The sequence below is a fragment of the Pseudophryne corroboree genome, chromosome 8 (assembly GCF_028390025.1).
Source record: "Pseudophryne corroboree isolate aPseCor3 chromosome 8, aPseCor3.hap2, whole genome shotgun sequence".
In the NCBI taxonomy this organism is placed as follows: domain Eukaryota; kingdom Metazoa; phylum Chordata; class Amphibia; order Anura; family Myobatrachidae; genus Pseudophryne; species Pseudophryne corroboree.
The window spans coordinates 42,780,778-42,794,276 of NC_086451.1; the positions used below are offsets into that span (position 1 = coordinate 42,780,778).

Here is a 13,499-nt window from a genome sequence, read left to right on the forward strand (position 1 = left end):
GATTTTGTGCCCGGCCGAGAAGGGTGCAATCTAGGTGGCTCTCCTGAGCTGCTTAGAAGTAAAAGTATACTTAGGTTTTTTATTTTCAGTGAGTCCTGCTGGCAACAGGCTCACTGCAGCGCGGGACTAAGGGGAGAAGAAGCGAACTCACCTGCGTGCAGAGTGGATTGGGCTTCTTGGCTACTGGACATTAGCTCCAGAGGGACGATCACAGGTTCAGCCTGGATGGGTCCCGGAGCCGCGCCGCCGGCCCCCTTACAGAGCCAGAAGAGCGAAGAGGTCCGGAGAAAGCGGCGGCAGAAGACGTTCCTGTCTTCAGATAAGGTAGCGCACAGCACTGCAGCTGTGCGCCATTGCTCTCAGCACACTTCACACTCCGGTCACTGAGGGTGCAGGGCGCTGGGGGGGAGCGCCCTGAGACGCAATAAAACTTGATAAAAACCTTATGTGGCTAAAGAAATGCATCACATATAGCTCCTGGGCTATATGGATGCATTTAACCCCTGCCAGTTTTCCAGAAAAAAGCGGGAGAAAAGGCCGCCGTGAAGGGGGCGGAGCCTATCTCCTCAGCACACAAGCGCCATTTTCTTTCACAGCTCCGCTGGAAGGACGGCTCCCTGACTCTCCCCTGCAGACTACACTACAGAAACAGGGTAAAACAAGAGAGGGGGGCACTATTGGCAGCTAATATATAATACAGCAGCTATAAAGGGAGTAACACTTATATAAGGTTATCCCTGAATATATATAGCGCTCTGGTGTGTGCTGGCAAACTCTCCCTCTGTCTCCCCAAAGGGCTAGTGGGGTCCTATCCTCTGTCAGAGCATTCCCTGTGTGTGTGCTGGGTGTCGGTACGATTGTGTCGACATGTATGAGGAGGAAAATGATGTGGAAGCAGAGCAATTGCCTGTGTTAGTGATGTCACCCCCTAGGGAGTCGACACCTGACTGGATGGTTGTATTTAAAGAATTACGTGACAATGTCAGCACTTTGCAAAAAACTGTTGACGACATGAGACAGCCGGCAAATCAGTTAGTGCCTATTCAGGCGTCTCAGACACCGTCAGGGGCGCTAAAACGCCCGTTACCTCAGATGGTCGACACAGACCCAGACACGGATACTGAATCCAGTGTCGACGGTGAGGAGACGAACGTAATGTCCAGTAGGGCCACACGTTACATGATCACGGCGATGAAGGAGGCATTGAACATTTCTGACACTACAAGTACCACAAAAAAGGGTATTATGTGGGGTGTGAAAAAACTACCAGTAGTTTTTCCTGAATCAGATGAATTAAATGAGGTGTGTGATAAGGCGTGGGTTTCCCCCGATAAAAAACTGCTGATTTCTAACAAATTATTGGCACTATACCCTTTCCCGCCAGAGGTTAGGGCACGTTGGGAAACACCCCCTAGGGTAGATAAGGCGCTCACACGCTTATCAAAACAAGTGGCGTTACCGTCTCCTGATACGGCCGCCCTCAAGGAACCAGCTGATAGAAGGCTGGAAAATATCCTAAAAGGTATATACACACATACTGGTGTTATACTGCGACCAGCAATCGCCTCAGCCTGGATGTGCAGCGCTGGAGTGGCTTGGTCGGATTCCCTGACTGAAAATATTGATACCCTGGATAGGGACAGTATATTATTAACTATAGAGCATTTAAAGGATGCATTACTATATATGCGTGATGCACAGAGGGATATTTGCACCCTGGCATCAAGAGTGAGTGCGATGTCCATTTCTGCCAGAAGGGCGTTATGGACGCGACAGTGGTCAGGTGATGCAGATTCCAAACGACATATGGAAGTATTGCCGTATAAAGGGGAGGAGTTATTTGGGGTCGGTCTATCAGACCTGGTGGCCACGGCAACGGCTGGAAAGTCCACCTTTTTACCCCAGGTCACCTCTCAGCAGAAAAAGACACCGTCTTTTCAAACTCAGTCCTTTCGTTCCCATAAGAACAAGCGGGCAAAAGGCCACTCATTTCTGCCCCGGGGCAGAGGAAGAGGAAAAAGACTGCACCAGGCAGCCTCTTCCCAGGAGCAGAAGCCCTCCCCCGCTTCTGCCAAGTCTTCAGCATGACGCTGGGGCTTTACAAGCGGACTCAGGCACGGTGGGGGCCCGTCTCAAAAATTTCAACGCGCAGTGGGCTCACTCGCAAGTGGACCCCTGGATCCTGCAGGTAGTATCACAGGGGTACAAATTGGAATTCGAGACGTCTCCCCCTCGAAGATTCCTGAAGTCTGCTCTACCAACGTCTCCCTCCGACAGGGAGGCAGTATTGGAAGCTATTCACAAGCTGTATTCCCAGCAGGTGATAATCAAGGTACCCCTCCTACAACAGGGAAAGGGGTATTATTCCACGCTGTTTGTGGTACCGAAGCCGGACGGCTCGGTGAGACCAATTTTAAATCTAAAATCCTTGAACACTTACATGAAAAGGTTCAAGTTCAAGATGGAATCACTCAGAGCAGTGATAGCGAATCTGGAAGAAGGGGACTATATTGTATCTCTGGACATCAAAGATGCTTATCTCCATGTCCCAATCTTCCCTTCTCACCAAGGGTACCTCAGGTTTGTGGTACAAGACTGTCATTATCAGTTTCAGACGCTGCCGTTTGGATTGTCCACGGCACCCCGGGTCTTTACCAAGGTAATGGCCGAAATGATGATTCTTCTTCGAAGAAAAGGCGTCTTAATTATCCCTTACTTGGACGATCTCCTGATAAGGGCAAGGTCCAGGGAACAGTTAGAGTTCGGAGTAGCACTGTCTCAGGTAGTGTTACGTCAGCACGGGTGGATTCTAAATATCCCAAAATCACAGCTGATTCCAACAACACTTCTACTGTTCCTGGGGATGATTCTGGACACAGTCCAGAAAAAGGTGTTTCTCCCGGAGGAGAAGGCCAGGGAGTTATCCGAGCTAGTCAGGAACCTCCTAAAACCAGGCCAGGTGTCAGTGCATCAATGCACGAGAGTCCTGGGAAAAATGGTGGCTTCTTACGAAGCGATTCCATTCGGAAGATTCCATGCAAGAACGTTTCAGTGGGATCTGCTGGACAAATGGTCCGGATCGCATCTTCAGATGCATCAGCGGATTACCCTATCTCCAAGGACAAGGGTGTCTCTCCTGTGGTGGTTACAGAGGGCTCATCTTCTAGAGGGCCGCAGATTCGGCATTCAGGATTGGATGCTGGTGACCACGGATGCCAGCCTGAGAGGCTGGGGAGCAGTCACACAGGGAAGAAATTTCCAGGGCTTGTGGTCAAGCATGGAAACGTCTCTTCACATAAATATCCTGGAACTAAGGGCCATTTACAATGCCCTAAGTCAAGCAAGGCCTCTGCTTCAGGGTCAGTCGGTATTGATCCAATCGGACAACATCACGGCAGTCGCCCACGTCAACTGACAGGGCGGCACAAGAAGCAGGAGGGCAATGGCAGAAGCTGCAAGGATTCTCCGCTGGGCGGAAAATCATGTGGTAGCACTGTCAGCAGTGTTCATTCCGGGAGTGGACAACTGGGAAGCAGACTACCTCAGCAGACACGACCTCCACCCGGGGGAGTGGGGACTTTACCCAGAAGTCTTCCAACTGATTGTAAACCGTTGGGAAAAACCAAAGGTGGGCATGATGGCGTCCCGTCTCAACAAAAAACTGGACAGATATTGCGCAAGGTCAAGGGACCCTCAGGCAATAGCGGTGGATGCTCTGGTAACACCGTGGGTGTACCAGTCGGTGTATGTGTTCCCTCCTCTGCCTCTCATACCAAAAGTACTGAGAATCATAAGAAAGAGAGGAGTAAGAACTATACTCGTGGCTCCGGATTGGCCAAGAAGAACTTGGTACCCGGAACTGCAAGAGATGCTCACGGAGGATCCGTGGCCTCTACCTCTAAGAAAGGACCTGCTCCAGCAGGGACCTTGTCTGTTCCAAGACTTACCGCGGCTGCGTTTGACGGCATGGCGGTTGAACGCCGGATCCTGATGGAAAAAGGCATTCCAGATGAAGTCATCCCTACCCTGATCAAAGCCAGGAAGGATGTAACCGCGAAACATTATCACCGCATTTGGCGAAAATATGTTGCGTGGTGTGAGGCCAAGAAGGCCCCCACAGAGGAATTTCAACTGGGTCGTTTCTTACATTTCCTGCAAGCAGGACTGTCTATGGGCCTAAAATTAGGATCCATTAAGGTTCAAATTTCGGCCCTGTCGATCTTCTTCCAGAAAGAACTGGCTTCAGTGCCTGAAGTTCAGACGTTTGTCAAGGGGGTACTGCATATACAGCCTCCTTTTGTGCCACCAGTGGCACCTTGGGATCTCAATGTAGTTTTAGGGTTCCTAAAATCACATTGGTTTGAACCACTCACCACTGTGGACTTGAAATATCTCACATGGAAAGTGGTAATGCTGTTAGCCCTGGCTTCAGCCAGGCGTGTCTCAGAATTTGCGGCTTTATCATATAAAAGCCCTTACCTAATTTTTCATTCAGACAGGGCAGAATTGAGGACTCGTCCTCAATTTCTCCCTAAGGTGGTTTCAGCGTTTCACATGAACCAACCTATTGTGGTACCTGCGGCTACTAGGGACTTGGAGGTCTCCAAGTTACTGGACGTAGTCAGGGCCCTGAAAATATATGTTTCCAAGACGGCTGGAGTCAGAAAATCTGACTCGCTGTTTATCCTGTATGCACCCAACAAGCTGGGTGCTCCTGCTTCTAAGCAGACGATTGCTCGTTGGATTTGTAGTACAATTCAGCTTGCACATTCTGTGGCAGGACTGCCACAGCCAAAATCTGTTAAAGCCCATTCCACAAGGAAAGTGGGCTCATCTTGGGCGGCTGCCCGAGGGGTCTCGGTTTTACAACTTTGCCGAGCAGCTACTTGGTCAAGGGCAAACACGTTTGCAAAATTTTACAAATTCGATACCCTGGCTGAGGAGGACCTGGAGTTCTCTCATGCGGTGCTGCAGAGTCATCCGCACTCTCCCGCCCGTTTGGGAGCTTTGGTATAATCCCCATGGTCCTTACGGAAGTCACATATAGATTGGTAAATGCTCAATTAGCTTAGTGATATCATTCAGGTGCTCGAAAGGAAGGGGTATTTCTGAGCAAGAAAAAAAGCAATTGTTTCCCCAGCACACTGAATGGATAACAGTAACCAGATATAAATCCCACATGATAATAGAATTCAGAGATCTTCGTTACACATATTTGCGCAAATGTGTGGTTAAGCCCCAAAGCCGCATCAAGTCCCAGCATCCACTAGGACGTCAGAGAAAATAAGAATTTACTTACCGATAATTCTATTTCTCGTAGTCCGTAGTGGATGCTGGGCGCCCTTCCCAAGTGCGGATTGTCTGCAATACTTGTATATAGTTATTGTTACAAAAAAATCGGGTTGTTTATTGTTGTGAGCCATCTTTTTAGAGGCTCCTAAGTTTTATCATACTGTTAAATGGGTTCAGATCACAGGTTGTACGGTGTGATTGGTGTGGCTGGTATGAGTCTTACCCGGGATTCAAAATCCTTCCTTATTGTGTACGCTCGTCCGGGCACAGTATCCTAACTGAGGCTTGGAGGAGGGTCATAGGGGGAGGAGCCAGTGCACACCAGCTAGTCCTAAAGCTTTTACTTTGTGCCCAGTCTCCTGCGGAGCCGCTATTCCCCATGGTCCTTACGGAAGTCCCAGCATCCACTACGGACTACGAGAAATAGAATTATCGGTAAGTAAATTCTTATTTTTCTTTAGCATTTTAACTGGAGAAAGCCTAAAATATAGAGAAATATACAGATTTCTCCACATTTCCGCTTATTTGTGCACGTTCCTACAGCCTCCATAGGTTTCAGCTGGGGCTGCGCACACGGGCTAGTTATATACTGTAGCTGAGAAAATCAGATACATAACGGCATCTCTGGATGGCGTTGTGTCTCCCAGCACTGGAAGAAAGCAGGAAAGAGACATTTCTCTTACTGCTTTCTCCATCCAAGCTCTGGCTCTGCACATGATCCGGGTACAGAAGATCTGCTCTACGCATACGCTGGCTACAGACGTACAGTATGTTGCTGCAGAACATCTTTCTCCTTGCCAGGGGATGCCTTTATAGCATGGTCTCGACAGGAGTTTCCAGATAAATATAAACAAACTAAATATACAAACATTTTTAATAATTATGAAAAGGATTCCACACATTTTACTAACTAGACGCCTCAACTATTAAGTCAGTAGTGTACAAACACATAGGGGATGATGTATAGTATCAAGCAGGGAAAAGACCGGAGAAGTGGACCAGCTTCAGCTTCAATGTAGCATTTACTGTATTAAGGGGGATATTCAGGTTTGTTAGCAAAGCAAAAAAGTTACCAATTGGACAAAACCATGCTGCATTGCAGGTGGGGCAGATGTAACATGTGCAGAGAGAGTTAGATTTGGGTGGGTTATATTGTTTCTATGCAGGGTAAATACAGGCTGCTTTATTTTTACACTGCAATTTAGATTTCAGTTTGAGCACACCCCACCCAAATCTTTCTCTCTATGCACATGTTACATCTGCCCCCCCCTGCAGTGCACATGGGTGGTCATTCCGAGTTGTTCGCTCGCTAGCAATTTTTAGCAGCCATGCAAACACTATGCCGCCACCCACTGGGAGTGTATGTTAGCTTAGCAGAAGTGCGAACGAAAGGATCGCAGTTTAAGAGTAGCTCAATACCTACTCAGCGCTTGCGATGACTTCAGACTGTTCAGTTTCTGTTTTGACGTCACAAACACGCCCTGCGTTCGCCCAGCTACGCCTGCGTTTTTCCTGGCACGCTTGCGTTTTTCAGAACACTCCCTGAAACCGGTCAGTTGACACCCAGAAACGTCCCCTTCATGTCAATCACTCTGCGGCCAGCAGTGCGACTGAAAAGCTTCGCTAGACCCTGTGTGAAACTACATCGTTCGTTGTAATAGTACGACGCGCGTGCGCCGCATACGCATGCGCAGAAGTGCCATTTTTTTTGCCTCATCGCTGCACAGCGAACGAACGCAGCTAGCGATCAACTTGGAATGACCACCATGGTTTTGCCCAATTGCTAATTTTTTTGCTTTGCTAACAACCCTGAATAACCCCCTAAATACAGTCTATAAAATGGTTGGTAGAAGCTAATTGTTTGCTATGGGCAACTTCTCATCTCCTTTCACTGCTTGATATATCATCCCCTTTGTGCTAAATTTACTATGCAGAGCTTTCCAAAGCCACCACAGTAGGGGCAGGTTCAGCCACTGGATTTAAAGGAACAGTTAAATCCCATATACAGATGTCTCCTCATACATCGTTGCTCATAGCGCACTATTTAGGGTCCTGAGTCGCGAGCTGGAAATAACGTTATGGCGTGCGTTGTGTCCCACGCCATGTAATACACAGTTTAACCGCTGGGTGGCGAATGTAAAGCATGCCCGGTTTTGTATTGAATATAGGGGGTAATTCCAAGTTGATCGCAGCAGGAAATTTTTTAGCAGTTGGGCAAAACCATGTGCACTACAGGGGGGGCAGATATAACATGTGCAGAGAGAGTTAGATTTGGGTGGGTTATATTGTTTCTGTGCAGGGTAAATACTGGCTGCTTTATTTTTACACTGCAATTTCGATTGCAGATTGAACTCACCCCACCCAAATCTAACTCTCTCTGCACATGTTATATCTGCCTCCCTGCAGTTGCACATGGGTGGTCATTCCGAGTTGTTCGCTCGCAAGCTGCTTTTAGCAGCTTTGCACACGCTAAGCCGCCGCCTACTGGGAGTGTATCTTAGCTTATCAAAATTGCGAACGAAAGATTAGCAAAATTGCGAAAAGACACTTCTTAGCAGTTTCTGAGTAGCTTCAAACTTACTCGGCATCTGCGATCAGTTCAGTGCTTGTCGTTCCTAGTTTGACGTCATAAACACACCCAACGTTCGCCCAGACACTCCTCCGTTTCTCCAGCCACTCCCGCGTTTTTACCAGAAACGGTAGCGTTTTTTCACACACTCCTATAAAACGGCCTGTTTCCGCCCATAAACACCCACTTCCTGTCAATCACACTACGATCACCAGAACGAAGAAAAAACCTCGTAATGCCGTGAGTAAAATACCTAACTGCATAGCAAATTTACTTGGCGCAGTCGCAGTGCGAACATTGCGCATGCGCAGTTAGCGGAAAATCGCTGCGATGCGAAGAAAAATACAGAGCGAACAACTCGGAATGACCCCCATGGTTTTGCCCAACTGCTAAAAAATTTCCTGCTGCGATCAACTTGGAATTACCCCCATAATTACCCCCCTTAGAACCCAGCAACTATGCAGAACATATATCAATTTATTTGTTGTTGTTTTTTTTACAGCTGTAGAAAATCAGAAAGGATTTGCCACCGAGGGCTGGTTTATTGGTCTGATAAGTGCAATCGTTCTCCTGCTGCTTATCCTTCTCATCCTGTGCTTCATCAAACGCAGCAAAGGTGGCAAGTACTCAGGTGAGGCGATTGTCACCCCTACCAAAATCCCCACTGTGCACTTACAGCGCCACGGAAAAACTGCTCTCTTAGTACATGATCTTCCAGAAGGGTTAATAGTCCCTGCAATGGATTATGCAGTATTGTCTCGAGAATATGTGATAGGTTCTATAAGTTATAAATTATATATGTTGTATTTATATGCACTATGTCCAGAGGTTTGCAGAGTCTCGTAAATAATATATGGCGTATAGATGTATTACAAGGCAAGAAAATATACATTCAAGTCGTAGTAATGGTTCGTTATATAAAAATGGACATCTCAGCGTCTGCATTACACTTATCCCATTGAGGTCTAATATACAAACAAATTTGATGTTCCTCCATAAATATGTACCTTATGCTATATGTATTGTGTAACTCAGTGGAAGTACAGCACCCTCTGTTGTGGCGTAAGCGCACAGTGCACTCGTATAGAACTCACTCAGCACTTTTGCTAATCTGCCTTATGCTCATGGCCGACTAAGATGGTGACAGACTACATGTGTATTTCTGTGTATTATAAAGAGGGTGCAGTCATTATGTCAACATTTTCATTGTCGACAGTTATGATGTTGACATGTTTATCAGCAGAAAGTTAACATCTGCAGAATGTCGGCATTTGACAGAAGATTAGATTAGAGTTAAGGTGGGTACACACTAATAGATATATCTGCAGATCAATTGATCTGCAGATATATCTATGGATGGATCGGGCAGTGTGCTGTGCATACACACTGCCCGATCCGTCGGGGACTGACGTCATGAACTGGGCGGGTGTGTACACACGCCCGCCCAGTTCAGCTGTCAATCACCGCCGGCCGCCGCAGCATGTGTACGGGCGGTCGGACGACCGCCCCGTACACACACAGCGACGCGCCAATATATCGGTAGATATATTGGCCGTCGGCTGTGCTGCGCGGCCGACGCGATACGTCTGTGAACGACGGAGTTCACAGACGTATCGGCCGTACACACTGGCCGACGGACCTGCGATATATTGGCCGTTCAAGAGAACGGGCGATATATCGACCAGTGTGTACGGGCCTTTAGGCTGCGGGAGGAAAGGGTTAGAGTCAGGCATTAGGGTGACAGTTAGGATTAGGCTGCGGGAGGAAAGGGTTAGGGTCAGGCAGTAGGGTGACAGTTACGGTTAGGCTGACAGAGGAGAAGGTTAGGAATAGGCACTAGGGTGACGGTTAGTGTTAGGCTGCGGGAGGAAAGGGTTAGAGTCAGGCATTAGGGTGACAGTTAGGATTAGGCTGCGGGAGGAAAGGGTTAGGGTCAGGCAGTAGGGTGACAGTTAGGATTAGGCTGCGGGAGGAAAGGGTTAGGGTCAGGCAGTAGGGTGACAGTTACGGTTAGGCTGACGGAGGAGAAGGTTAGGAATAGGCACTAGGGTGACGGTTAGTGTTAGGCTGCGGGAGGAGAGGTAAAGGTCAGGCACTAGGGGGAGGGGTGAGGCTAAGGGAGGAGAAGGTTAGGGTTAGGCACTAGGAGGAGAGTTATGGTAAGGCTGCGGGAGGAGAGGGTTAGGATCAGGCACTAGTGAGAGGGTTAGCGTTAGGCTGCGAGAGGAAGGAGTAAAGTCAGACATTAGTTGGAGGGTTAGCTTTAGGCTGAGGGAGGAGAGGGTTAGATCAGGCACTAGCGAGAGGGTTAGCGTTAGGCTGCGGGAGGACAGGGTTAGGGTGAGGATCTAGGAGGAGAGTTATGGTAAGGCTGAGGGAGGAGAAGGTTAGTGTCATGCACTAGTGGGAGGGTTAGGATCATGCTGATGGAGGAGAAGGTTAGGGTCAGGAACTAGGAGGAGATTTATGGTAAGGCTGAGGGAGGAGAGGGTTAGGTCAGGCTCTAGGGGGAGGGTTAGGTACAGGCTTTAGGGAAGGCTATAGGTAGGTTGTGGGAGGGTTAGGGTCAGGCACTAGGGGGTTAGGGTTAGGCTGTGGGAGTAGAGGGTTAGGTCAGGCACTCGGAGGATGGTTAAAATTAGGCTGCGGGAGGAGAAGGTTAGGGTCAGGCACTAGGGGGAGGGTTAGAGTTAGGCTGTGGGAGGAGAGGGTGAAGGTCAGGTGCTAGGGGGAGGTATAAGGTGATGCTAAGGGAGGAGAGGGTTAGGATCATGCTGATGGATGAGAAGGTACTAGGCACTAGGAGGAGAGTTATGTTTAGGCTGCTGGAGGAGAGGGATAGTGTCAGGCACTGGGGGGGGGGGGGTGAGGCTGCGGGAGGAGAAGGTTAGGGATAGGTACTAGAGGAAGTGATAGCGTTAGGCTGCGGGATGAGAGGGTTAGTGTCAGGCACTAGTGGGAGGGTTAGGATCATGCTGATGGAAGAGAAGGTTAGGCATAGGCACTAGGGGGAGGGTTAGCGTTAGGCTGCTGGATGAGAGGGTTAGGGTCAGGCACTAGGAGGAGAGTTAGGGTTAGACTGAGGGAGTAGAGCGTTAGTGTCAGGCACTAGTGGGAGGGTTAGGATCATGCTGATGGAGGAGAAGGTTAGGGCCAGGCACTAGGAGGAGAGTTAGGGTTAGGCTCCAAGAGGAGAGGGTTAGGTCAGGAACTAGGGGGAGTGTTAGGTACAGGCATTAGGGGGGCTAGAGGTAGGTTATGGGAGGGTTAGGGTCAGGCACTAGGGGGTTAGGGTTAGGCTGTGGGAGTAGAGGGTTAGGTCAGGCACTAGGAGGAGGGTTAGAATTAGGCTGCGGGAGGAGAAGGTTAGGGTCAGGCACTTGGGGGAGGGTTAGAATTAGGCTGTGGGAGGAGAAGGTTAGGGTCAGGCACTAGGGGGAGGGTTAGCGTTAGGGTCAGGCACTAGGAGGAGGGTTAGAATTAGGGTGAGAGAGGAGAAGGTTAGGGTCAGGCACTAGGGGGAGGGTTAGAATTAGGCTGTGGGAGGAGAAGGTTAGGGTCAGGCACTAGTGGGAGAGTTAGAATTAGGCTGCGGGAGGAGAAGGTCAGGGTCAGGCACTAGAGGGTAAGGGTTAGGCTGTGGGAGGAGAAGGTTAGGGTCAGGCACTAGGGGGAGGGTTAGCGTTAGGGTCAGGCACTAGGAGGAGGGTTAGAATTGGGGTGCGGGAGGAGAAGGTTAGGGTCAGGAACTAGGGGGAGGGTTAGAGTTAGGCTGTGGGAGGAGAGGGTGAAGGTCAGGTGCTAGGGGGGGGTATAAGGTGATGCTAAGGGAGGAGAGGGTTAGGATCATGCTTATGGATGAGAAGGTACTAGGCACTAGACATTTTATCAACATTTTAATCATGTTGGCATTTCATATATGTCAACATGATGAATGTCAACTTGGTCAATGTCAAAATGCTGTATGTCGACGTATTTTAGGTCACACCTTTTCATTTAAAGCACATCTTAGTCCTCAGAAATGCAGGCAAACCACACAGTCACGTTGTCTGGGGGGAAATACAGCTTCATGAATATTACAGTGTTCTCCTCCTGCTGAGATACTGTTCCATGTTATGTATAGCGCTGCTTGTTGCTGTCATCACAAACGTAATTAAAGCTGGATACACCAAATGATGCTCTCACACTGCATTGTATGCTAAGTGCAGGTACAGTCATTATCATGGTATTAATTAGCACCCAGTAGATCACAGGATCTACTCTAGGTGTATCCGCAGCTACGGTAGCATCCACCTTAAAAAACAATGTGGCCCAGTTATGAATGAGTTTTAGCTACAGTATGTAGAACTTGTATTTATGATAAATGTTGCTCCAGCCAATCAGCTCCTGTCATGTGTTTGAAAAAAGCCAGTTGGAAGCTGATTGGCTGGAGCACCACTTATCATACACAACAAGTTTTAAATAGCTAAAACCCATTCATAAATTTGCCCCATCATTCCATCTCCTGCTGACCTGAAGCATAAGTCCTGCCGGATCTGGGACTCAAGGTCTACAGCAATTAGGTCGACACCAGTTGGTCGACACACCTTAGGTCGACACTGCAAATAGGATGACATGTATAGAAGGTCGACTGGAAAAAAAAGATTTTTTTTTTATGTTTTTTTGTTGTCGTTTTTTTCGTAATGTGACCGGGAACTCCAATTAGTGCACCGTGTCCCCTCGTATGGCTCGCTTTGCCCGTTCCCAAACGTAGTCCACGTAAAGTATGAAAAAGTTCAAAAAAAAGAAATAAAACGTGAAAAACTCATGTCGACCTTTTTTCCTGCCAGCCTTGTTCAAGTCGACCTTTTGCCCATGTCGACGTATTTGCAGTGTCGGCCTAAGGTGTGTCGACCAATTGGCCTCGACCTCAGTGGTGTCGACCTAATTGGTGTCGACCTGGAGTCCTGATACCGTCCTGCCTATATGACCTTTGGAAATGCTTGTTTCCAGGAAGGGAAGATCTCCAACCTTGCCCACCTAAGCCCCCTGTTTTGCTCATTTTTATATATTATTTGCTCGTTATGTTATTTATTCAACTCTATGCTGTGTCAGATACAAGAAATAGTAAACAGCTGCAGAAACCCTCCTTCCTCTAACTGTATTGCTGCGCTTATAGTATACGCAGAACAGAGGCACAAAACGTTCCGCAAAAGCACATGGATGGGCTACGTAGGGGGAATGTAATGAAGCTCCATGTTCTGCAAATTGTACAGAAGAATTGGGAGCCAGGCTGGTTTTGACTTTAAGAAAATGACTGCTTTAGCTCCCAAAGCAAAAATCAGAACAAATTGTTGGTTTTGACAAATGGCAGCTCATTACATTTCCCTGCTGACTTAAGCAAGTAAAGTAATCTTGGTTGTTGCTCTGAGACAGCCATTATACTCCCACTGATCTATCTGGTGATTTCAGTCAACAGATGAATAGCTGCCACAGTATGTACAGATAATAACTCTACCCTAGCTCACGGCAGTATATAGCATGGCCTGCTGAGCTTCAGGTGTTGCCTTACCTTTTCTATCTACAGTAATCCCTACATCTACTGCAAGACTGTTACATCCATCTGTCATGTATCAAACCTAGGCGAGAGAGAAAGTGC

The 13,499-nt window shown here is 48.2% G+C and overlaps 1 protein-coding gene across 2 annotated transcripts in view; it reads left to right on the top strand.

Moving 5' to 3' along the window:
• The window catches only part of L1CAM (L1 cell adhesion molecule), a 290,338-nt gene that overhangs the window by 255,659 nt on the left and 21,180 nt on the right, over positions 1–13,499 (top strand). For both annotated transcript variants that reach the window (XM_063936291.1, XM_063936292.1), the window contains one exon: positions 8,364–8,492. In XM_063936291.1, the coding sequence (XP_063792361.1) occupies positions 8,364–8,492 (129 nt within the window). The remainder of the gene's footprint in view (positions 1–8,363; positions 8,493–13,499) is intronic.